This window comes from Anabrus simplex, chromosome 1, assembly GCF_040414725.1.
Source record: "Anabrus simplex isolate iqAnaSimp1 chromosome 1, ASM4041472v1, whole genome shotgun sequence".
Lineage (NCBI taxonomy): Eukaryota > Metazoa > Arthropoda > Insecta > Orthoptera > Tettigoniidae > Anabrus > Anabrus simplex.
The window spans coordinates 1,034,360,487-1,034,385,845 of record NC_090265.1 but is presented as its reverse complement, the minus strand read 5'-3'; the positions used below and the strand labels follow the sequence as shown (position 1 = coordinate 1,034,385,845).

General features: G+C 38.5%; 1 protein-coding gene across 1 annotated transcript in view; it reads left to right on the top strand.

Annotated features, from left to right (window-relative positions):
* LOC136857921 (protein suppressor of hairy wing) overlaps positions 1–25,359 on the top strand; it is a 214,323-nt gene that overhangs the window by 100,332 nt on the left and 88,632 nt on the right. Inside the window, exon 6 of the mRNA XM_067136999.2 lies at positions 8,015–8,171. Within this exon, the coding sequence (XP_066993100.2) occupies positions 8,015–8,171 (157 nt within the window). The remainder of the gene's footprint in view (positions 1–8,014; positions 8,172–25,359) is intronic.

Sequence of the window (25,359 nt, the reverse complement as noted above, 5' to 3'; positions counted from 1 at the left end):
GATTCAAACCTACTATCTCCCGGATGCAAGCTCACAGCCGCACGCCTCTACGCGCACGTCCAACTCGCCCGGTCCCTTGTTTATTATTATCTATCTTATGTACTACAAGTTTCCTCTAAATAAAATATAACATTGAGTTAGTTGAAAGAAAATACGGCCCACATTTTATTGCTGGTATAGCAAAGTGCTCATATTCCCTAAAAAAATTTTTCAGTCACTACTGATCTGCATTTACGGCAGTGGCCCAGGTGGCAGATTCCCTATCTGTTATTTTCCTAGCCTTTTCTTAAATGATCACAAAGAAATTGGAAAATTATTGAACATCTCCCTTCGTAAGTTATTCCAATCCCTAACTCCCCTTCCTATAAACGAATAGTTGCCCCAATTTGTCCTCTTGAATTCCAACTTCATCTTCATATTGTGATCTTTCCTACATTTAAAGACACCACTCAAACTTATTCGTCTGCTGATGTCTTCCCATGCCATCTCTCCGCTGACAGCTCAGAACATACCACCTAATCGAGCAGCTCTTCTCCTTTCTTCCAAGTCTTCCCAGCCCAAACTTTGCAACATTTTTGTAACGCTACTCTTTTGTCGGAAATCACCCAGAACAAATCGAGTTGTTTTTCTTTGGTTTTTTTTTTTTTTTTCCAGTTCTTGAATCAAGTAATCCTGGTGAGGGTCCCTTACACTGGAACCATACTCTAGTTGGGATCTTACCAGAGACTTATATGCCTTCTCCTTTACATCCTTACTACAACCCCTAAATTCCCTCATAACCATGTGCAGAGATCTGTACCCTTTAGTAACATTCATGTTTATGTGATTACCCCAGTGAAGGTCTTTCCTTATATTAACACCTAGGTACTTACAATGATCCCCAAAAGTAACTTTTACCCCATCAATGCAGTAATTAAAACTGAGAGGGCTTTTCCTATTTGTGAAACTCACAACCTGACTTTTAACCCCATTTATGATCATACCATTGCCCACCGTCCATCTCACAACACTATCGAGATCACCCTGGAGCCGTTCACAATCTTATTTATTACTCTGTACAGAATAACATCATCTGCAAACAGCCTTATCTCTGATTCCACTTCTTTACACATATCATTGATATATATAAGAAAACATAAGGGTCCAATAATACTGCCTTGAGGAATTTCCCTACTAATTTAATTTTAAGTGAATGAAGTGAATATTGGGTGAATATGAAATAAATAAATAAATAAAACAATTAAAAGTAATATAAATAATGAATGAAAGCAGGTCTTTACCTGTATAAAAATTCATCTAAGAATAGGCCTATGTTAAACAAATCTGCATGGCATAGATTTGGCTGGGCATTGCACACACACACATGCGCGCGCACATAGAAAAACACTTCTGGATATCACAGACTGAATATGGCTCCTCGTGTCGGGGACCATAAATACCATGTACTTAAAATGGCTTTTTGACTTCTACATTACCTATATTACATACATTGCCTAGTGATGGTGAATATATGCATTTAATCGTGGTGACAGTAAGTTGGATTGTCGTATCCCCGCACACATTTCTTACCAGTTTTTCCTGCATAAATCACCAGTGAATGCAAAAAATGAAAAATCCAGCTTCGAGGTGCATTTGGACTTCCACCTATGTTAAAAATTTAATATCTCTGCATGGTGTAGATTTGGCTGCGCATTGTGTGCACACAAACAGTTCCTTCTATTATTGTGAAAAATATGTATACGTCCGTTCATATCGTATATATGCATAAGTGTATGGAATGAAATTTGTTATTATTGATGAAATTTAGTACTATGGTATCACTAAAAGATCTATGGTCGATCAATAAATATTTTAATTGCCTGAAGATCCCAACATAAAGATCTTTAGCCACCTCTGATCTTGCAGTATTTGAGATTTTTGAGGTGGAAAGGATCAAATACTAAGAAAGAAAGGTTATCCACAACCTGTACAAAAATCAAATGATAATGATAAGAATTGAGGGATATGAAGCAGAAGCAACTATTTACAAAAGAGTGTGGCAAGGTTGCAGTTTATCTCCCTTTCTTTTTGATGTATGCATATAACAGAAAGTAAAGAAATTTGTGAGAGGAATCACAGTTGAGGGATAGGAGGTCACAACTATTCAGATTTATTGATGATACCATTTATAGAAGATCTTGAGAAACTCCTGAATAGCATGGAAGTCTCTGAGAAGGGGTACAAGTTTAAAAAAAAAAAAATCTGAAACAAAAGTAATAGAGTCCAGTTGAAGGAAGTAAAGTGATGCAGGGAATATCAGGTTAGTAAATGTAGTCTTACAGGCAGTTTATTAATTTGCATCTTGTGTAGTTGAATAACAAAGGGAGACAGAAGTAAGAAGAACATAAAAAGAAACTAGCTTAAACAGCATCGGCTTTCCCTAAAGAAATTTACTTGCCTCAAACATAGATAAGCATATTAGATAAATGTTCCCAAACACTTTTGTGACATTGTATGGAAGTGGAACATGGATAATAACCAGCACTGAAAGAAAAAGAACAGAAGTTTTTTGAATTGTGCTATTACAGAATAACGCTAAAGGCAAGATATTTATTTATGATCACAAATGAGGATATACTGAATCGGGTTTGTGAGTGGAGAACGATTTTGCAAAATCTGACCCGAGAAACAGACTAATAGGATACATCTGGAGATTCCCAGGACTTGTTTAGTTGGTTTTCGAGGGAAGTGTAGAGGACAAGAATGGTAGGGAGAGACCAGGGCCTGAATATAACAGACGTTGAAGTAGATGTAGTGTGCAGTAGGTAGCCACGTATAACTGAAGAGATTAGTACAGAATAGGGAGGCATTAAAGGTAGCATCAAACCAGTCTATCTGATGATCCATACAGCAAAAAATTAATTTAGGCATATGAATGTACATCATTGCATTTAGAAGATATAATAAAGGACTGTATGATATCGAGTTTGAATTCATAGAACATATAAGGAATGTCCTGTATTCAGGGAATTTCACTACCTTCCTTGCTGTGAACTAGGATACAGGTGAAATCTGCTTGCTAGTAGGAAGAGTGGAAAAACTTCAAAATGTGGAAATTAACTAGAAATACATTAATATAAACAATGATGACTTCTGTAGAATAGAAAATTTGGAGTTACAGAATATGGGAATGGGTGCCAATAAGGATGCTGTACTAAAATCTGTTAAGTCATGTTACGACAGTTTGTGAAGATGACTAGTAGCTTGTATGTCTTGGTGGAATGATGTAATCAGGCATGTGTATTCTGCTATTCTTAAATATCTTGATTACAGTGAAGGAATTGTGCATGACATCTTAAGTTTCATAGGGCAGAACTGATTAAATGATCAATTGTGCATTCTCTTTGGTCCTGGTATATTGCTCTTGGCATATCAGGCAATAGAGCACTGCATGACATGTGGTCTTATGTGGTTAAATACATCACAGTTTTATGTTAAACTGCCAGTACTTGTGTACAGGTGGTCATTGGAAGTCATTAAGAGTGGCCTCATCTGCATCAGAGTCACCTTGGAGCAAGTTTCGAAGAACTTGCATGGATGATATGCAAGAGTGTAATTTGTTGTTTCAGGAGATTTTAACACTGGCCTGATTCAACCAGCCTACTGAGATCAGCTGAGGAGCCGTCATGATCACATATAGACATATTGCCAAGGCAGTGATGCGTGTTATTATGAGATGTCGAGTAATAGTGCATCTAATGGTATTTGTTATTGTCTTCCTACCTACCCCCCACCCTTGCATTGGCAGTGAGTGATTGAATATCTAGGTCAGTGTTTCTCTACTTTTTTGTTTTGGGTAACCCTAGAAATCTCTAACTAAACCTTGGGAACCCTGGTAGTCTGACATATATTTTAACCTAGTGCAAATCGAATATATATCTAATCGTTTTTTATTAACTTGATACAGTACTTGGTTTTTATACCAGAAGGGAGAGAGAAAATGTATTTTTTAATAAAGATGAAACTGCACAGGGTGAGAAAAAGGCAGGAAACGAGGACATCACAACAAGCAGTTACAGGGAGGGGCTGTCCACCTATGTCCCTCAGAAGCTCAGCAACAACATGAGAGGTCAACATAAATGTAATCATACACATACTAAGTGATAGTTCTGACAATGACGAGTACAACAGCTAGTTTTCAATAAAATTATAGAACAGCATTCATTCAGTACTCTTGGAAAGACATTTTAATTTTACAACTTTCAGACTGTTATTAACAGAACCAGTATTTTAATATTTATATTAGAACATTTCAGATAAAAGCAGTTTATATTAATATGGTCTCTGCAAAACATTTTTATTTTATTTTCGAGATTCACTCTTAGTTTAAAGGTGCATAAATCTGTTGACATTGATATTTCAGCACAATATTTGGGCTTGTCTCTTAGAACAGAAGAATTTTGTTCTTTGCCACAATTTTGATTGGAAACATGAAGTTCTTCAGTGGGTAAAATCCTACTTCGTTGTTCATTTTTAATGTTTGGCAAACATAGAAATGCTTTTTCACAAAAATAAGGTGTGGAGAATTGAAGTATGTTCAAAGTTTTCTGCGTGATAGCAGGAATATATTTTTTAGCCAATAGCAGCAAGTCGCATGTCAACTCACGTTAATATGTATGTAATGTATTAATGTATGTAATGTATGTATGTATGTATGTATGTATGTATGTATGTATTGTACTGGTTACGACCTGCACATGCCGTATTTTTTTATAATTAATTGTATTCAATCATCACGCAAGATATGCAGAGCGAACTTGGTTTGTTTACATTCGGAGGAACGAGCAGGCGAGCCGAGGAAAGCTGTGTGTGTGTGACGTAGCTGCAGGGGCAAGATAGACTACCCGCCTTACGCGCCACGTGTAGCCTGCCTGACCTGGTATGTTCTGGATATGAACGTCACACCTTCGCAAACATTCGATTGAAAAAAATTCAAAACTTCTCTAATAGTAATCGCAGCGACTTGAGCGTTACGTCATTTTGAAGAGGATAACATAAACGTCTCAAATTGTGTATCTCAAGTAAATCTGTCGAGGGATTCGCGAGATAATCAGCTTGAAAGGGATAACGTTATATGATGATGTAGGAGCCCCAAACTGAATATAAGGAGAGCTCACTTTACCCAGATCAGACAGTCATAGCTGAGTGTTCAGCCTGATTCTCCACGCTACAGTGTTCAGAGGCTATCTTCGAATATTTAAAGTTTTCATCTGGGACTTAAACTCTGATAGTCGTGTTGAACTTATCAATTGTGCGCGTGTGAACTCTAATGTATAACAAAGTCTTTATAATGGACATTGAGTCTATCAGTCAAGTTGAACTTGTAATTTTTGCGAGTGATGAAGAACAAATTATTCAAAGTCTTTATTTGAACTTATAAATTTTGTGTGTGTGGGAACTCTGATTATGACAAGTCATGTATTGGACTTAAGTGACAACAGTTCAGTTGAACTTGTGTTCTGTGCGCTTGTAGAAACTTCTCGATATAACTTGCTTTCGTTCTTGTAGAACTGAGTTTATTACCACGTTGCCTGTGTGAAACTTAATCTCCGAACCAATATTAATTTAAATGTGACACTAGTGCAATATTCTAGGAGCTGTGATATTTTTTATTTACATCTCAGTCAGCATAATTTCCTTAGTAGACACGAGTATTTATGAAAGTGTTCAAACTTTCCCATGAATGTTACTGCAAATGATTACCATGATAAAAGTATAATCGTGTGCTGCGACACAAGTGTTTCACTGTGAATTCAAACTGTGTTTTTTCTTATCCAATTCAAATAGAACTGTGTATTATTCTTCTGAACAGTGTGGAAATTATTTGTGTATGACTGACAGCAGTATCTTTGATAAACTCTCAAACAGTCACCTATTTTATTCAATGTCAAGTGCGCCTAACAACGAACTGTGCTTTTCATTTCAACCTTATTTCTTCATCAAAGTGTTTAATATTATTGCATGACTGATAGCAACCTTTTCCGAGGCACCATATCTGCTTTGTCCATATAGGCTATTGTTACGATGGGCTCGCCACACCCAAAGGCATTTTATACCTACTGCCAGGTTCAAAATTAGGCCGCCCCTAACATGGAGACAGACGCCTTTCGTAGCCGCTCCTCTGGAGTACAGGCGCTACGGGTTTGCCCCTTTCGCCATCTCCGCCGTACCGAAGTCCACCTTCTCCGCCGTAGATGCCATTGAGGTCTTCACTCGTAACCCTGAGCTGGGACCCATACCAGATATTACACACCGGGTCAGTGTGCTCTGGGACTCACATAGGCAGGGGCGCCACTCCCTGGGTAAGGCTGCCTCCGAAGAGGGTCCCTACCTGTTACCGGTCCCTAGCTGTTTCTATCATAGTGTAAGAAATATGTTATGGGACAAAGATGTGCCAATGGAAGCAAAGGATACTATGTACAAGATGTATTACGTACCCGTAACAACTTACGGAGCAGAAACTTGGACAATGACAAAGAAGGATGAGAGTCGAATACAGGCAGCCGAAATGAAATTCTTGAGGGGTATGATACAGAAGAGTAGAAGAGACAAAATAAGGAATGAGAAAATCCGGGAAGAAATTGGAGTGGAAAAAATGAATGATAGAATAGAGAAGAGCCGACTAAGATGGTTTGGGCACATAAAGCGAATGAGCGACGAAAGAATGCCAAAAAAGGTGATGGAAATGCAAATCCAAGGAAGGAGAGGCCGTGGACGACCACGATTGAGATGGAAGGATACCATCCAATGCAGCATTATAGAAAGAAACCTGGACTGGGACACAGTGTTGGAGGAGGAGTGGTGGAAAGACCGAAGAAAGTGGAGAGGAACCATATTTGCCCCTACCCGGCTACAGCTGGATAAAGGGAAATGATGATGATGATGATGATGATGATGACTGACAGCAGTGTCTTCGATAAACTCTAGAGCAGTCATACATTTCTTTCAATGTCAAGTGCTAATTTATTTAGTAGAAAATCACCACGAACTGTGTCAAGTGCGTGAACAATTTTCAGTTTCATTATTTCTATTCATGAACTGTGCTTTATTTTCTTCCAATTTCGATGCTACTCGCATCTACATCTTTAATGAACTTTTAAATTATATCTACAAGATTAAGAGTGAATTCGACGGCATATCCCAACCATATTAAATGAAACAGTGCTGTTAAACCAAAGTGTCGGGGGACTGTGTAATTCTGGACACTCGTATAAGTTGTGTGACGAGTGATTACCCCGCAATATCGTCGGAGATCATCCAGAACGTCAAAAGTTCGAGACTCAAACCCATATCAAACTGACTTGGGTGTTCCGGCCTTATCTCAACGAAATATTGGCAACTTCCAGAACGTGTTCCAGCCCCGTTCAGCCTGGTGAACTGGGAGCACGGATCATCAAAAGGCGATGTTGAAGACAGCGACTATCAACAATAAGGTGGTGTGCACTTTGAAATGCATTTCCTGATTAAAAAACTATTATTCAATCTAATTACCGGTAAAATTTTTCTTATAGATAGGACCCTGCCTCCTGTACCAAGCCCTAGCTAGTAACCACCCAGTATTGCCCTGAGGACTACTTCATGCTAACTTTAAAGTTAAATCATAAAGTCGGGCTCTTTTACTGGTACAGTATGTATGTATGTATGTATGTATGTATGTATGTTTGGAGCACTGTGTTCACGGTTAAGTAACATTATTCAGCTTTGGTCAACATCATTACTCTTAAGATAGTGGAACAAAGAGGTACCCGACTGGTGCGGTTTTACTTTCTTCCGTGACCTTACTCCCTTCTCAAATAACTGATCTGAAGTGTATAATATGTCCATACCTATGAATATTTGGAAATTCTGGAAGTGGCACTTATTTGTCCAACAAAACTTGTTTGCTGTGACTTACTCGTATAAATTGCATGTTTGTAAATATTTTCTGTAAGATAGAATTTGCTAGTTCGTTTTTCTAAGGTACTCAGTTGTTTAGGTGTGTGGCCGTCTCTTCAGTCGTAAAGACAACTTGAGAGAACACCTTCGAGCGCATGCTGGGCAAGTGAAACGGAAGAAGAAGTATACTTGTGAGCACTGCAACAAGGAATTTCAAGGCACCACACTGCTGCAAATACACCTGCGCACTCACACAGGTAGGAGTAGAACATGCAATTTGCTTAAAATATTTCAGCATAGCTGCCTTTTTGCCAAGTTTTGACTTTTGTCTGATGTTATCATTATGTATATTTTTGTACTTTTTTTTTCTGAAGTTTGTGAATGAACACAAAAAAGAAAAGTCAGATTTTACTTAAACTTTGTTAGATTTTTTAACTCTGTACAGTATACTGTATGTAGGATTGTTTTAAAGTAATGGCAAACCTGACAGCGGCTAGGGCCCCTCTTCTCTCAAGGTACCCCATTACTCTTTAAGATAGAAATACAAATAAAATTCCATTCTTTACTCGGGCTGAAATTTTTTTTTCTGTTTCTCCAACTCCTGCAAGTTGTAGGTCGCAAAATATCCTGCATGGCACTGGCACCTGTTCCTCTACTTTTGAGGAAATCACATGTGGAATACAAATAGATTGCCTCCTGAGACAAACGACGTCAGTATTCCTGAAGAAGCTGCTGGATACCACATTTGCTAAACCAGATATACAATATTTCCCAACCTCTTTGACCACAAAATTTTGAATACAAAATATTTTATGAAAATTGAATTACATAGAAATGCTTAAAATTTAGTTTGGTTCAAGAGTGATTGAGAAGACTGGAACTGATGTATCAATTGATGAAGGATACGTACAACAAGCAAGTGCTATCCTCTGGGGCTAAATTAAGGCCCGGTTGTATAAAACTTTTGATCTGAGTTTAAAGAGGAAAAATGGCTGCCAGTCAAGTTGAACTTCGATTTTCCGTTGTATAAACGCTAATCTAAGATCATCTCATCTTGATCTAAGTTTAGATTTGACTGGCGAATATTCGTCGGTTAATCTCCTTGAACTTAGATCATTATCATTCATATTAAAACATTGAACTAGACCTGAAGACTTGAGAAGTGTTTCCTTGTATCTGCGTAAGAATACCGTTCCTTAATAATATCGAGGTGCGTTATAAATATATTGAATGCTAGTAGTTAAATAATATTGCTAAAGATCGCTCGATTTTTCAGAAGTGAGGTTATGTGAATATCATATAAACAATAGCTTACTGCTATACCAACATGTTGTTACTTAGTTTTCTATTATGTTTCAAGTTTACAAAACAAAGCATATATATTTTCTTTAGCAGGGATGTCAGATTATTCCGACTTTTCGTCTGATGAAGAAGAGTTGATTTTACAACGAGCTCCTCGCGTCTTTCGGCACAGACGGAATCCGATTATTGAATTGTGTGAAATGTTCAAAATAAGATTTCGTTTATCGAAATATGTTGTGGAACGACTGGAACTAAAGTTAAGGGACACACTACAAAACCCTAGTCAAATAAATTATCCCCTGTCACCCATGTGTATGTTCCTAACAACTCTTAGGTTTTATGCTACAGTAAGTTTTCAAATGGTTGTTGGAGAGCTCTTTAACATTGACAAGTCAACGGCTTTCTCTTTCAACTTTGTTGTCACCATATAGGTTCTTTTATTTTCTATTATATGTTTGTACCTTGATAGTACAATATCCACCAGATCGCCCTTTTCTTTCTGTGTGAAGTTCCTTCCCTGTTTACTTCGCGAGATTACAATATTATCTTGTTCTCCTTCTTCGACAGTCACGGCAATTTCGTATTTCATTTGTTGACAGTCACGGCCAGGTCAATCCCACTATTTAAGTATTATCCAACGGGCCGAGCTATTTCGTATTTCATTTGTTTTGCGGTGTTGCCACGTCCAATTTTTTTAACTCCAATTCCATTTGAACTACACATGTGTAAACCGAGTTCAGTTTTATACATCGCGATGAAGTCGTAATCTCAGTTCATTTTCAGAACTAAGTTCTTAATTGATCTCCAGTCAGGTGTCTTTATACAACCGGGCCTAAGACAGGTAGACACAGGTGTGAAACTCAAATGCTTGTACACTTCAGAAAGATCAGATACAACTAGGAAAGGTCGACTGGAAACACAATCATAATCATAGATAATAAATTTCATATTATTTTGTATTGAAGAGCACTTGTTTCAGCTGACCTGAATTCAGGAATAAATATTCTCCAGCTGCTAGTATTTTTTAAGTGTTTGACCTGGTCTTTTGGGAGGTGCTTTCTTCAATGTGGAATAAAACTTTGAGAACTTACACTAGAACAAGTGTGATCGTGATGAGTGTTCTTCATTCAACTCTTTACTTGTTTTGCACGAATGTCAACAACACACTCTTATAAATTTTATCTATTATAAGTTATACCTTGCCTTAACTATATGATTTGACTGATGATTGTCTTTAGCAAGACGAAAACTAGTTTCAAATATATGTAACATTTTAAGATTACAATAAATGAGTATTGAATAGTTGGAAAATTTTAGCTCTTGTTTTATGTTGGGAGACATTAGAAAGAAAGTAAGAAGGATACTCAGGAAAATTCTTGGCCCGGGGCTAAAATCTGGGAAGTGGAGACTTGGACCTAACAAGGAACTGTACTAGAAGATAGTAAGAGTGATTAAAATGTTTTAAAATGCCAAGTAATTGCACAGTGAAATCCAAGAACCTTGTGCAGTATTGAACTCCTTTCTGTTTCTCCAACTCCTGCAAGTTGTAGGTCGCGAAATATCCTGCATGGCACTGGCAACTGTTTCTCTACTTTTGAGGAAATCGCATGTGAAATACAAATAGATTGCCTCCTGAGACAAACAACATCAGTATTCCTGAAGAAGCTACTGGATACCACATTTGCTAAACCAGAAATACAATATTTTCCAACCTCTTTGATCAAAAAACTAGATGTTTGCAACTTCTTCACTATGGCCCGTAGCTGCCTCTGTGGATCAGTGGTAGAGTGTCAGCCTCCGGATCCCAAGATAGCGAGTTCAAACCCAGCAGAGGTAGTCGGATTTCTGAGGACAGAAAAAAGTCCATTCGACACACTATGTCATAGTCGGCATGTAAAAGTTCTCTGGTGACACATTTGATGTTTACCCGACAAAATTAATTAAATCTCAGCCACAGACGCCCAAGAGAGATTCGGTTTACTCTGTCTGCCATCTAGTAGGCCTAGAGTAAAGCAGAACTTCAAAATTGATGAGCAGACACCTAGATAGCATCAAATTCAAATGTCTGCACGTCAGCTGAGGCCATACAATGATGATGATGATGATTATTATTATTATTATTATTATTATTATTATTATTATTATTATTATTATCATGTGTGAATGGTCCCTTTCAGAACACAGAAAACTTTATTTATGACTAGCGAATGTACCCGTGCTTCGCTACGGTATTCTATATGTTTTCCGTGGTTCCCCATTTTCACACCAGGCAAATGCTAGGGCTGTACCTTAATTAAGGCCACGGCCGCTTCCTTCCAACTCCTAGGCCTTTCCTATCCCATCGTCGCCATAAGACCTATCTGTGTCGGTGCGACGTAAAGCCCCTTCGAAAAAAAAAAGGTATTCTACATTGTATTCGAATATCAAAGTAAATAGTGTACATGCAGTAAATAAGATTGTTTTAAAATTGCATGTCTCTTAGCATTATCCGAGAAAGAGCATGGGGAGGTCCCCGTACGTTGTTTCCAATGTAAAGTGTTTGTTATGGATTTGTGATATAACGGCAGGCTCACTTGCCTACTGCCATTCACAATCGAGTTGGGAAGTTTACATTATAATTGCAGGCTCCATTGCCTACTTCGCAGACAGAATCGATTTGGGGAGTTTTCGTTAAAATGGCAGCCCCCCTTTCCTACTTCCAGACAGATTACAGTTGAGGAGTTTTTACTATAATATTATACTATCACTCGAAATTGACTTGTGCAGTTATCATTATAATGCCAGGCCCATTTTCCTACTTCCAGCCAGCTTACTGCCGGTCACACCAAGTTGGTGAGTTTCCATCAAAATAGCAGGCCACTATGCCTAATGCCAGTCACATTTTAGATGAGGACATTTCTTTATAATGGCGGGCACCCTTGCCTACTGCCAAACACAATCGGGTAGGGGAGTTTTGTTTAAAACTCCATGCTCACTTGCCTTCTGCAAGTCAAATCGAGAAGTGAACTATTCATTACAATTGTAGGCCTTCCTTACTAATGACAGTTTCACAGGAGTTGGAGAAGTAACCCTTCCATACTGCCAGTCAAAGTCGGTGTGGGGAGTACTGATTACAGTAGCAGACCCACCCTTTCTCGATCGCTACAAATCGACATCAGTGAATATATATAGATCGACATACGAAAGTATATGCGTGTTTACAATACTGAAGACCTTCATTTACAGATTACTGCTACTAAACGTACGTCATATCGACAAAGGATTATACCATAAGACATGCCGGATTTAGTGGCCTAAATGGCTGTTCCTATGATATGTCATCTATTCTTGGGTCAGATTGAGTTAGAAACGTGGAACAGGGTAACGTTTTTGTAAGATTATCTCACATTACATTACTTTTCGGATAATTATATGACAGCTACATAAGGAACAACCACGAATTTAAAAGCATGATGAGGTAAATGGCAATACGTTACTTCCCTGCTGGCATGCAGTCAGAGACGTTGCCATGGTAACCTGTAGGTTCATTGTCGGTCTGTCGGTCACTCAATGCAGAGCATGATACCAGCGGAAACTTGTAATTTCTCCGTCATGTGAAGAGTAAGGTAAATTATGAACATAACGAAAGTTGTTTATAATGAAGAGACGTTTCATGTACGGTAAACGAAGTTTACAGAAAATCAATAAAATAAGAGAAAATGGAGGAAAACCAGAAAACCATTCTGGTTTTCCTATAAACCCCCCCGTCTATTCAAGGATTTTAAAATGATATGCATATTGAAACCTTCCCCGGGATGAGTACACTCTAAATATGAAGTTTGGTTGAGATCTATCCAGCCGTTTCGACGTGATGGTGGAACAGACAAACAGACACGAAACGTAAAAACCACCGATTCGGTCTTGAGTTGACCTAAAACGGATAAATATCTGAAAAATTGGCAAAACAAAAGAAATTACAGACAGCGGACCCCCTACAATTTTATTTATATAGATTACATTACTTTTCGGATAATTATATGACAGCTACATAAGGAACAACCACAAATTTAAAAGCATGATGAGGTAAATGGCGATACGTTACTTCCCTGCTGGCATGCAGTCAGAGACGTTGCCATGGTAACCTGTAGGTTCGTTGTCGGTCTGTCGGTCACTCAATGCAGAGCATGATACCAGCGGAAACTTGTAATTTCTCCGTCATGTGAAGAGTAAGGTAAATTATGAACATAACGAAAGTTGTTTATAATGAAGAGACGTTTCATGTACGGTAAACAAAGTTTACAGAAAATCAATAGAATTGGTTTTCCTATAAACCCCCCGTCTATTCAAGGATTTTAAAATGATATGCATATTGAAACCTTCCCCGGGATGAGTATACTCTAAATATGAAGTTTGGTTGAGACCTATCCAGCCGTTTCGACGTGATGGTGGAAAAACCATTCTGGTTTTCCTATAAACCCCCCGTGTATTCAAAGATTTTAAAATGATATGCATATCGAAACCTTCCCCGGGATGAGTATACTCTAAATGTGAAGTTTGGTTGAGATCTATCCAGCCGTTTCGACGTGATGGTGGAACAAACAAACAGACACGAAACGTAAAAACCACCGATTCGTTCTTGAGTTGACCTAAAACGAATAAATATCTGAAAAATTGGCAAAACAAAAGAAATTACAGACAGCGGACCCCCTACAATTTTATTTATATAGATTTTATTTGCAGAGGATCCAGGATGCTTTCATCTGTTGACTATAGATCCTCTTTCTTTCTTCCGTTCACTTGGTACCTGTTCTTTTTGGTACTTTATTCTCTGGAGTAACTTCCCAATTGTCAGTTTTCTTTCTATATATATTTCAATTCAAAATTTCTTCAGGTTGAATTTGTGCGTTCTTTATGTCTGCTTTTTTTGTTGTATCCAAGGGAAATTCTTCAGTTTATCAATTCTTTCAAGAACTTGGTGGCTTAGTCTGGTTTCTGGAAGCCTCTTAACATGTCCATAAAATCTTAGCCTTTTTTTCCTGAGGTCTGCCGCAATATTAGATAATTTTTCTGTGGATTTCCGGGTTTGGAGGCGGTACCCTTCTTCCGTGTGTCTTGGTCCTAAAATTTTCCTCATGTTTTTTTCGCTCTTCTTTTAGGATATTTTCCAGTTTGCCCTTTTTATGAAGAATTAGAGTTTCCCCTGCATATAAAGCCGCAGGTTTGATTACAGTATTGTAATGCTTAATCTTAACGTGGAGAGACATACATTTTTTGTTGTAGATTTCTCTTATTCTCCCATATGCTCTTCTGAGTTTTTGGACACGGTTGTTTTGGGCTATTTTTTTCTTGTCCAGTTGGTTTGAAGATTTTACCCAGGTATTTGAAGTGGGGTACTCTGTTGATTTGTCCGTACTTTGTATTGAGACTATGGATATCTAGGTTTGAACAGAAAAATTAAGTTTTCTCGAAGGAGATATGAAGTCTGTTATATTCTTGGAGAATTTCAACTTGCTTTATCGCTGTGACTTCATCGCTGGACAAAAGGGCCAGGTCATCTGCGAAGGCTAAGCGTGGAATTCCAAGCTTGTTTTTTTGTGTCCCAATGTTTTCTGGGTTCCAGCGATTTTGTGCTTTCAGTTCTTTTTCCCAATTCCCTCATCACCTTATGGACAGGGTTGAAGGGGAGGGTTGACAGTCCATCTCCTTGCTGGACACCAGTTTTTATCAGGAATGCATCTGAGATTTCTCACATGAATTTCACTCTTGTCTTTATGTCAGTGAGGGTCTGTTTGGTCAAGTTTAGCGTTTTGGAGTCTAGTCCCTGTTCTTTCAGGATGCTGAACAGAGATTGACGATCAATTGAATCATAAGCCTTCTTGAAATCTACAAAGGTGCAGATGATTGGAAGGTTTCTGAGGGCCCTGAATTTTAGAGTGGTTTTAAGGTTGAAGATCTGTTCAGTGCACGATCTGTGAGGGCGGAACCCAGCTTGATATTCACCAATCTTATGCTCGAGTTACTCTTGTATTCTTTTCAACAGGCATGCAGAGAAAATTTTGTGGCTGACTTCAAGGAGGGAGATTCCCTTATAGTTGTTGACATCAGTTTTGTCTCCTTTTTTGTGAAATGGGTGAATCAAGGCACATTTCCAGTTTTCGGGGAGTTTTTCGTTTTTTTCTGTAAGTTCCTTGAGTGAATTTGGACCATGATTCTTAAGGAATTCTGCAACAATCCGTCTCTTCCTGAGGTTCTGTTGTTCTTTAGTCGTTTAATGTGGCTCTGAATTTCTTCCTGGTTTGGTGGAGTTGATTCTGGGTGAGTGAAACTGGATGCTTCTTCAAGAAATCTTTCAGTGGGTTCAGGGCAGTTAAGAAGTTCTCAGAAGTACTGTGCAATTTCTTGGCAGTTTTCTTTATTAGTAAGTGCCAATTTTCCGTCTTGTTTCGTGAAACATAAGTTCTGTGGAATGTATCCTCGGATTTTTTCTGTGGGTTCTGTAGAAATCCCGTGTGTTGTGGTTTCTAAAGTTTTCTTCAGTTGAGCCAGTTGTTCTTTCAGTTGCTTTCTTTTTTCTTGCCTGATGGTTGTGGATACTTGTTTTCTGGTCTCATAAAATTTTTGTTGAGTTTTCTGGAATTTTCTACTGTTGTATTTCTGAAATGCAGATTTTCTCATCTCTAGGCCTTGGTCGCATGTTGAGTTCCACCAGGGGTGTTTTGTATTCCTTTTTATGGGTACCATTTCTCGTGCCTTCTGTATGATTTTGGTGTGGAATTCTTCCCATATTTTTGCTGGTTGATTTTCCCATGCTTCTTTTAGATCGGTGATAGGAATCCTTTTTATGTCAAATTTCTGTTGTTGGATTTTCTTGGTGTGATATTTTCTTGGAGTAAATTTTACTTCAACTCTTCTCAGACAGTGATCAGAGTTGATGTTTGCTCCTCTTCTCGCTTGTACATCATGTACCTTGTCCTGTAGTGGATATGTGATATCTACATGATTGATCTGAAATTCGCCAATGGATTCAGTGGGGGACCTCCAGGTTTTTTGTTTCTTGGAATGCTTCCTGAGGGATGTGGACATGATTTTAAGGTTCTACTGTTGACATAGTTCAGTGAGTCTTGAACCGTTTTTGTTGGTAAATTTGTGCGCCGGGTAGAGTCCGACGGTTTTCCTGTGTTCTTTTTTTGGCCTATTTGTGCATTGAAATCACCTAAGAGGATTTTGACATCATCCTTTGGAATTATTATTATTATTATTATTATTATTATTATTATTATTATTATTATTATGGCCAGTATTGTGTTTCTCTGCGGAGGATTGTGCAACTGTTTGGAGTAGCTTTTCAGCTTCAACAGTGGACTTATTTATCCAGTTACTTCTCATTAAACAAAAGTGTGCACCGAGCTTGATAGCTGCAATTTTATAATAATACTAGCGAATGTACCCGTGCTTCGCTACGGTATTCTACATTGTATTCGAATATCGAAGTAAATAGTGTACATGCAGTAAATAAGATAGTTTTAAAATTGCATGTCTCTTAGCGTTATCCGAGAAAGAGCATGGGGAGGTCCCCGTACGTTTCCAATGTAAAGTGTTTGTTACGGATTTGTGATATAACGGCAGGCTCACTTGCCTACTGGCATTCACAATCAGGTTGGGAAGTTTACATTATAATTGCAGGCCCCATTGCCTACTATGCGGACAGAATCGATTTGGGGAGTTTTCGTTAAAATGGCAGCCCCCCTTTCCTACCTCCAGACAGATTACAGTTTTTATTATAATGGCAGGCAATTACCCTACTATCACTCGAAATTGAGTTGTGCAGTTATCATTATAATGACAGGCCCCTTTTCCTACTGCCAGCCAGCGTACTGCCAGTCACACCAAGTTGGTGAGTTTCCATCAAAATAGCAGGCCACTATGCCTAATGCCAGTCACATTTTAGATGAGTACATTTCTTTATAATGGCGGGCACCCTTGCCTACTGCCAAACACAATCGGGTAGGGGAGTTTTAAACAAAACTGCATGCTCACTTACCTTCTGCAAGTCAAATCGAGAAGGGAACTATTCATTACAATTGTAGGCCTTCCTTACTAATGACAGTTACACAGGAGTTGGAGAAGGAACCCTTTCCTACTGCCAGTCAAAGTCGGTGTGGGGAGTACTGATTACAATAGCAGACCGACCCTTTCTCGATCGCTAAATCGACATCAGTGAATATATATAGATCGACATATGAAAGTATATGCGTGTTTACAATATTGAAGACCTTCATTTACAGATTAACTGCTACTAAACGTACGTCATATCGACAAAGGATTATACCATAAGACACGCCGGATTTAGTGGCCTAAATGGCTGGTCCAATGATATGTCATCTATTCTTGGGTCAGATTTAGAAACGTGGAACAGGGTAAAGGTTTTGTAAGATCATCTCACATTACATTACTTTTCGGATAATAATGTGACAGCTACATACGTAGCATTTGGCTCACATATGGCTACTGAGTGGGCCAATTTTCGTGAAGAGTTTGATGATTCTGTATTTCATATAAGTAATTGAAAGTATGAATAATGCATGTGAAAATTCCAAATTGATTTAACATCGATTAATAGAGAAAAATCAAACGTAAAAGGGATACAGATACGGCATAAAGTCATAAGACCAAGGTTGTAGATCATTCCAAATTGAACGGAGATTGTGCAATCCGTTACGTGATAGGAATTTCCGAAGGTCTGCACCATCATTAAAATTGCCTGCATATTTCGATATTCTTCGGGGATAAAAAATGAAAAATTTAATGATATAGGATTTTTCATTCGTTACAGGCTAAAACGTATAATTTTGTCAAATTTCAATTATCTTCTTATTCTTCTGGCAGATTATGCCACAATGTGGATTTTGGGCGAGGCGGGTAAAAATTAGGACTTTCAGGAAATCAAAAATTATGGAGATTGTTATTATTACCCCTTAAACGGAAAGCTGTACGAAAATTTCGCCAAAATAGTCAGTGTAGAGGTACACAGTCGTTACGATTTGATTTATATAGATAAGGAATCTGCTCCATGTAAAACACCTTTTGGGCTATGTCCGCTGGACTTAACCTGCAAAAGTGACCATTCATGATATCTCCCTTATTAATCCTCCTGACGAAAAAATGCACATGAAAAAAAAGGTTTAGAGGTGGAATTCCATCAGGTTTGGTCGATTTCCAGTCAGGTTGGTCTTGTTCTGTATATATTGTGGAAGAGTAAAATCACCATTTCGGTTCCTTATAAACCGCCAGTCCATTCCGGAACATGAAATGTTATTTACGTTTAAAACCTACCTTTGGACAGGTGGATGCTAAATATAAATTTTGTTTCGAATGTCTTCAGTAGTTTTCAAGTTGTAAGGAATACGCTTTACACGCACCCGCTCGTGAGTTAAGTCCGATGGGACTTGTACAGAAAAACGGTCCTTTAATGATATCTCCCTTATTGATCCTCGTATCGAAATGATGCACATGAGAAAAAAAGGTTTAGACATTAATTTCTACCAAGGTAGGTAGACTTCCATAAACTTTTGTTGTGTATATTTTTTGGAAGTGCAAAATCACTGTTTCGGTTTCGTATAAACCCCCAGTTAGTTCAGGGATTTAGAAACAATATTTGCCCTGAAACCTATCAAGGACAGGTGTATTCTAAATACGAATCTTGGTGGAAATGCATCCAGTAGTTTCTAGCATTCACGTACATACGGCGTAATTAAGGAAGAAAATAATACAGTTAAGAATGTTGAAACTAATAGAAAATGGATTATAACTGAGGACAGCCGGATAACGACAAATAAATAAATGCCGTGAGTTATGGATATAATAAAGCGCTAACAGAGGAGAAATTTAGGTTCAGTGATTCTTAGGTAAACAAATATGAAGATGACTAATGGTGTTATTACTTAATCTATTCGAGGGCGGTTATAACCTCCAACGATATTCCGCCAATATCCCGCAGATGAGCCGATTGATGCCTCTCTTGCCATCTACCCAAGGAACAACCACGAATTTAAAAGCATGATGAGGAAAATGGCAATACGTTACTTCCCTACTGGCATGCAGTCAGAGACGTTGCCATGGTAACCTGTAGGTTCGTTGTCGGTCTGTCGGTCACTAAATGCAGAGCATGATACCAGCAGAAAATTGTAAATTTCTCCGTCATGTGAAGAGTAAGGTAAATTATGAACATAACGAAAGTTGTTTATAATGAAGAGACGTTTCACGTACGGTAAACGAAGTTTACAGAAAATCAATAGTATAAGAGAAAATAGAGGAAAACCACTGTGGTTTTCCTATAAACACCCCGTCTATTCAAAGATTTTAAAATTATATGCATATCGGAACCTTTCCTGGGATGAGTATACTCTAAATATGAAGTTTGGCTGAGATCTATCTAGCCGTTTCGACGTGATGGTGGGAAAACCACTCTGGTTTTCCTATAAACCCCCCGTCTATTCAAGGATTTTAAAATGATATGCATATCTAAACCTTCCCCGGGATTAGTATACTCTAAATACAATGTTTGGTTGAGATCCATCCAGCCGTTTCGACGTGATGGTGGAAAAACCATTCTGATTTTCCTATAAACCCCCCATATATTCAAATATTTTAAAATGATATGCATATGGAAAACTTCCCCGCGATGAGTATCCTCTAAATATGAAGTTTGGTTGAGATCTATCCAGCCGTTTCGACGTGATGGTGGAAAAACATTCTGGTTTTCCTATAAACCCCCTGTCTATTCAAGGATTTTAAAATGATATGCATATCAAAACCTTCTCCGGGATGAGTATACCCTAAATATGAAGTTTGGTTGAGATCTATCCAGCCGTTTCGACGTGATGGTGGAACAGACAAACAGACAGACAAACAGAAACAATTTTATTTATATAGATTTTTACACTCGTTCTTCACCCCCTTTCCATCCCCGCCCAAAGGAGTCCTATGAGTGCTTTACACAACAGTATATTTTTTTCCCAGATATTAAGTCTTATTTGTACCTATTTTGGTTGACAGCTATGCCCAAACGTACATGCATAATCTCACTGCTCTAGAATCCTGGAGCTGACGTTGCCATGGTTACGGCAGTTCATTTCTTTATCCGATTCCTAGAGCAGGGGTAGTGTGGTGCCAATATCTCCGTAACGGTTGGTTTTAGGGCCTTAAAACATGGTTTTCGGGCCCGTAGGGCTTACCGAGTTTTGTTCTTTGCGTCAAGAGGATTAAATTGAGCTTTGTCTCGTCCTTATACGACAAATTCGATATTTTGCCTATAATAGTATAAGAGAAAATGGAGGAAAACCGTTTTTCCTATAAAACCCCCGTCTTTTCAAAGATTTTAAAATGATATGCATATCGAAACCTTCCCCGGGGTCAGTATACTCTAAATATGAAGTTTGGTTGAGATCTATCCAGCCGTTTCGACGTGATGGTGGAACAGACAAACAGACAGACAAACAGACAAACAGAAACAATTTTATTTATATAGATAAGAAATTTATTTTAACTCAACCTATTCATTACAGTACAACATGTTAACATATTAGTTAAACATCGTTAAAAATCGTTGAGACATGTTTTGCCCCTTCTGTAGGGCATCATCAGTCATGTCAAATACCTCAAAATTCTACCAGACGTCTGGTTGGGAATTATAAAAATATGTTGTATGAGTGAATACATTAAAAAGCCTTTACAAGATCTTATCATTAACAAAATATCAAATTAATGAAAAAAATGTTACACTAGTGAACACGTTGGTGAATTTTCACTCAAAACAAGGCCGTCATATGTGCAGTAGTGACAATAATGGTAGTTAAAATCTTATTTGATGCTAAGTTCGAAGACAGTTTAAAATTTATATACAAATGTTGAGATTGAATGCAGAATACATATAATTACAATTTATGTACACGTATTTTACATTTACATATTTTTATAATTCTCAACCAGACATCTGGTAGAATTTTGAGGTATTTGATATGACTGATGATGCCCCACAGAAGGGGCGAGACATGTCTCAACGATTTTTAACGATGTTTAACTAATATCTTAACATCTTGTACTGTAATGAATAGGTTGAGTTAAAATAAATTTCTTATATTATTATAAATTAAGATTCTTTCAATACAGAGAAAATTATTTTCATTACTTGTCTTGATAGTTGCAGTCGCTTAAGTGCCGCCAGTATCTAGTATTCGGGAGATAGTAGGTTTGAACCCCACTGTCGGCAGCCTTGAAAATGGTTTTCCGTGGTTTCCCATTTTCACACCAGGCAAATGCTGGGGCTGTACCTTAATTAAGGCCACGGCCGCTTCCTTCCCACTCCTAACCTTTCCTTTCCCATCGTCGCCATAAGACCTATCTATGTCGGTGCGACGTAAAGCAACTAGCAAAAAAAAAAAAAAAAATGCTGAGGCAGTACATACAGCATCATCGCCCAAGTACAGCAGACAACAAAAGCAACTACCAAAATGGAGGGAGTAATTGATGCATTGTCACCTATTATCATAGTAAATAAGTCCTGTATTGATAGGCTTTGCTCTTTTTCTGGGATACTAAACTGTGTTGATATTATTTAAAAAAGTAAACATTCTGACTGCTATGCATTAGCTCTTGTGAAGAGGAATTACAGTGCTAGGTGGTTAAGAAGTGTAGGTATTGGTCCCACAAGCGGCTTACCCTCCCTCACATTGGTGTTGTCAGGACTTGCACAGTGTGACCCAGTGAAGCCATTCTGTTGTCCTGTGGCAAGTATTGGCCCCCAAAATATGCTAATCTTTTTGCTGCTTAAATAGCTGTCATGTTTCATAATCTGAATATTTCTTGCTGTGGATCAATTAAATGAGTGTTGGCCCCTGGATTTGGATTTCAAGATAAAATTTCAAATGCAGCAGGGGTAGACAGTTGACAGATACTTGAAGGGCGGAAAAAATGTCCATTCGGTACTCCACATTATACGTTGTTGTGTGTGTAAAGTCTCTGGTGACACATTTGATGTTTACCCGGCAAAATTAATTAAAACTCTGCCATAGATCACCCCAGATAGACCGGTTCACTCTGCCATCTGATAGAATAAAATAAAGTCAAAATTGGAGTGTAAACTTTCTAAATGGCATCAAACCTAAATAACTGCATACAGTAGCTGAGACCATACAGTTGTGGTTGTTGTTGTTATTATTACCGGCGATTTGGCCGTGCGGTTAGGGGCGTGCAGTTGTAAGCTTGCATCCGGAAGATAATGGCTTCAAACCCCATTTTCAGCAGCCCTGATGATGTTTTTCCCTGGTTTCCCATTTTCACACCAGGTAGATGCTGAGGCTATACCTTATTTAAGGCCGCGGACACTTCCTTCCCACTCCTAGGCCTTTCCTATCCCATCATCGCCATAAGACGTATCTGTATCGGTGCAACGTAAAACAAATTGTTTTTTAAAAATATCATCATCATCTCATTATACCTGAACCCTGAGAGAAACGGAACAGGGGTTGGACATACATACAATTATTATCTAAAATATGTCTACTGTAAGTGGAGTTGGAAAATCATCTACCTCATTAGCACCAATAGAGCCAAAGCAAGAATAAAACATTTTATGGACTTCATTATTTGTCATTTTGATGTAAACCGAGTTATTTATGCTTACAGTATTATTATATTACTCTTAATAATGCTAAAATAATCACTACACTCACTCGACCCGAAGAAAGAGTAATGGCTGAAGAGAGTGTGGAAGACAGTGTTTTAGTAACCTCTCCACACCAAACAAGGATCCCTTAGAACTCGATAACTCAGCAGAGTGTGATTGACAGCTGCCTTCCAACTCTCTTCCAGGTACTCAGGCCGTCATGTTTTGTCCCCAAGTATACTAGAGAAGATCATCAGGGAATGGACTGCCACATTGTTATCAGAAGTGGGACTGAAGCTTGGGTACAAGAAAGACAGCCTCATTGTACTCTGTCTAGCCTTTAATGACAATCTCACCCTACTGGTCAACAGCATGGAGGAGGCTACTCGCTATTTGCAGAGCCTCTACATTATTGCAGCAAAAACCGACTTGAGGATTAACCTACAGAAGATGGAGTTTATCCCTTATATAAAACAAGCTCCTTCTACAATCCCACTAGGAAACAACACCATAAGTAAAGTTCCTGCAGTCAAATACTTAGGAGGATGAATCTCAACAAGCAAGAGCAAAACTTGCCCATAGATACCAAGTGCGCCAAGTTAGAGAGGGCCTATAATATAATTATAATTTTGTGTGGCTATTTCTAGCCGAGTGCAGCCCTTGTAAGGCAGACTCTCCGATGAGGGTGGGCGTTATCTGCCATGTGTAGGGAACTGCATGTTATTGTGGTGGAGGATAGTGTTATGTGTGGTGTGTGAGTTACAGGGATGTTGGGGACAGCACAAACACCCGGCTCCCGAGCCATTGGAATTAACCAATGAAGGTTAAAATCCCTGGTCCGGCCGGGAATCAAACCCGGGACCCTCTGAACCAAAGGCCAGTGTGCTGGCCTTTCAGCCAATGAGTTGGACAGAGAGGGCCTATCATTTCTGTAAAAGCATTTACAACTCTGTAGTAAGACCCTCTGTACTCTATGCCTCTGAGTGCCTCTTGATGAATTAAGAGGGCCCACTCACAAAACTAGAAATTAAAAGAGAAGAAGATCTGGAGGAGGATACTAAGACCCACTGTTCCTCACAAGCAAAAAGATTACAGGGACAACCAGACCTAAGTGGATGGATGAAAGGAAGCAGGCACTCAGCAAAAAAATGAAAGCGCATTGGGCCAAGAAAAAGCAGAGTTAAGATGAGCCCCGTCGTCCCTAGTAGGCCAAAACAAACCAAAAGAAAAATTGTTTTTACATCCTAGTAATTACTTCTGGCGGTTTTCGGACACATTGAGGTGCCAGAATTTTGTCCAGCAGGAGTTCTTTTACGTGCCCGTAAATGTACCGATATGAGGCTGAAGTATGTGAGCACCTTCAAATACCACCGTATAGAGCCAGGATCAAACCTGCCAAGTTGGAGTCGGAAGGACCTCAACTGTCTAAGCCACTCAGCCCAGCTCACTGGTTTTTAAGTGTTCCTTAGTGTTTTGTATGGTGATATATTAATTAATATAATATGGCTTCAGTCTCTGCAGCGCCAAGAAGGCAGTGTGTGAACAACCCGAACAATTTCTGATATGAATGTGGTTCATAATATTACACTCTTTATTAAGAAAGTGTACCTTGCGTATTGCCAAATTCAGCTTGGAGACCGAGACAAAAAGTGGGCTCCGCATACTGTACTGTATGTAAAACATCTTTTGAAAGATGAGACATTAGTTTAATGCAAAACAAAAATCCATGTCATTGGAATTCCCATGATTTGGCATGAACCAAAAAATCATTATGATTGCTACTTTTGTCTGTGCAATGTATCGGGGTACAACGAAGTTAATAAACCAAAAATAAAATATCCCGAAGGCTTAGAATCGGCTATTAAGTCCAGATATTCCCGTTCCAATGCCACCAAAGCAGCTAGAGGATGTGGAGCAGTCGATTTCATCTGGGTCTACAGAATGTTTTGAAGTGGATGAGGATTTCTCTCCACTCGCTTCAGAAGACAAACCACAGCTTTTTACTGAGGCAGACCTGAGCGATTTCGTGTGGGACTTAGCCCTTACCAAGGAAAATAGTGAGATTGCAGAATCGAGATTGAAATAAAAGAAAATGCTGGCACCAGGAATAGTCTAGTTGGTACAGGAACCAAGAAGAAGAATTCTGTAAGTTTTTCAAAATGGAAAACAGGTACCTTAGTTTGTTGTGACTTATCAGGTTTAATTCTTCAGTTTGATGGTGAAAATTTTGATAGTAATGACTGGCATTCATTTGTCGATTAGTGTATTTATCGTTGAAGAGAAGCCTGAAAGCAGTGTTACTACATAATGGAAGCGAATTTCCTTCAATTTCCATTGAGTATTCTCCTTTTTTAAATGTAAAAAACGAACTTTTCAGTTGATTCTAGAAAAATGATCCACCAGGAACATCAATGGCTGTTGTGCGGAAACCTAAAGGAATCTGCTATCTTGCTGGACCAGCAAGCAGGTTACACAAAATTTTTTGCTTTTTGTGTCATTGG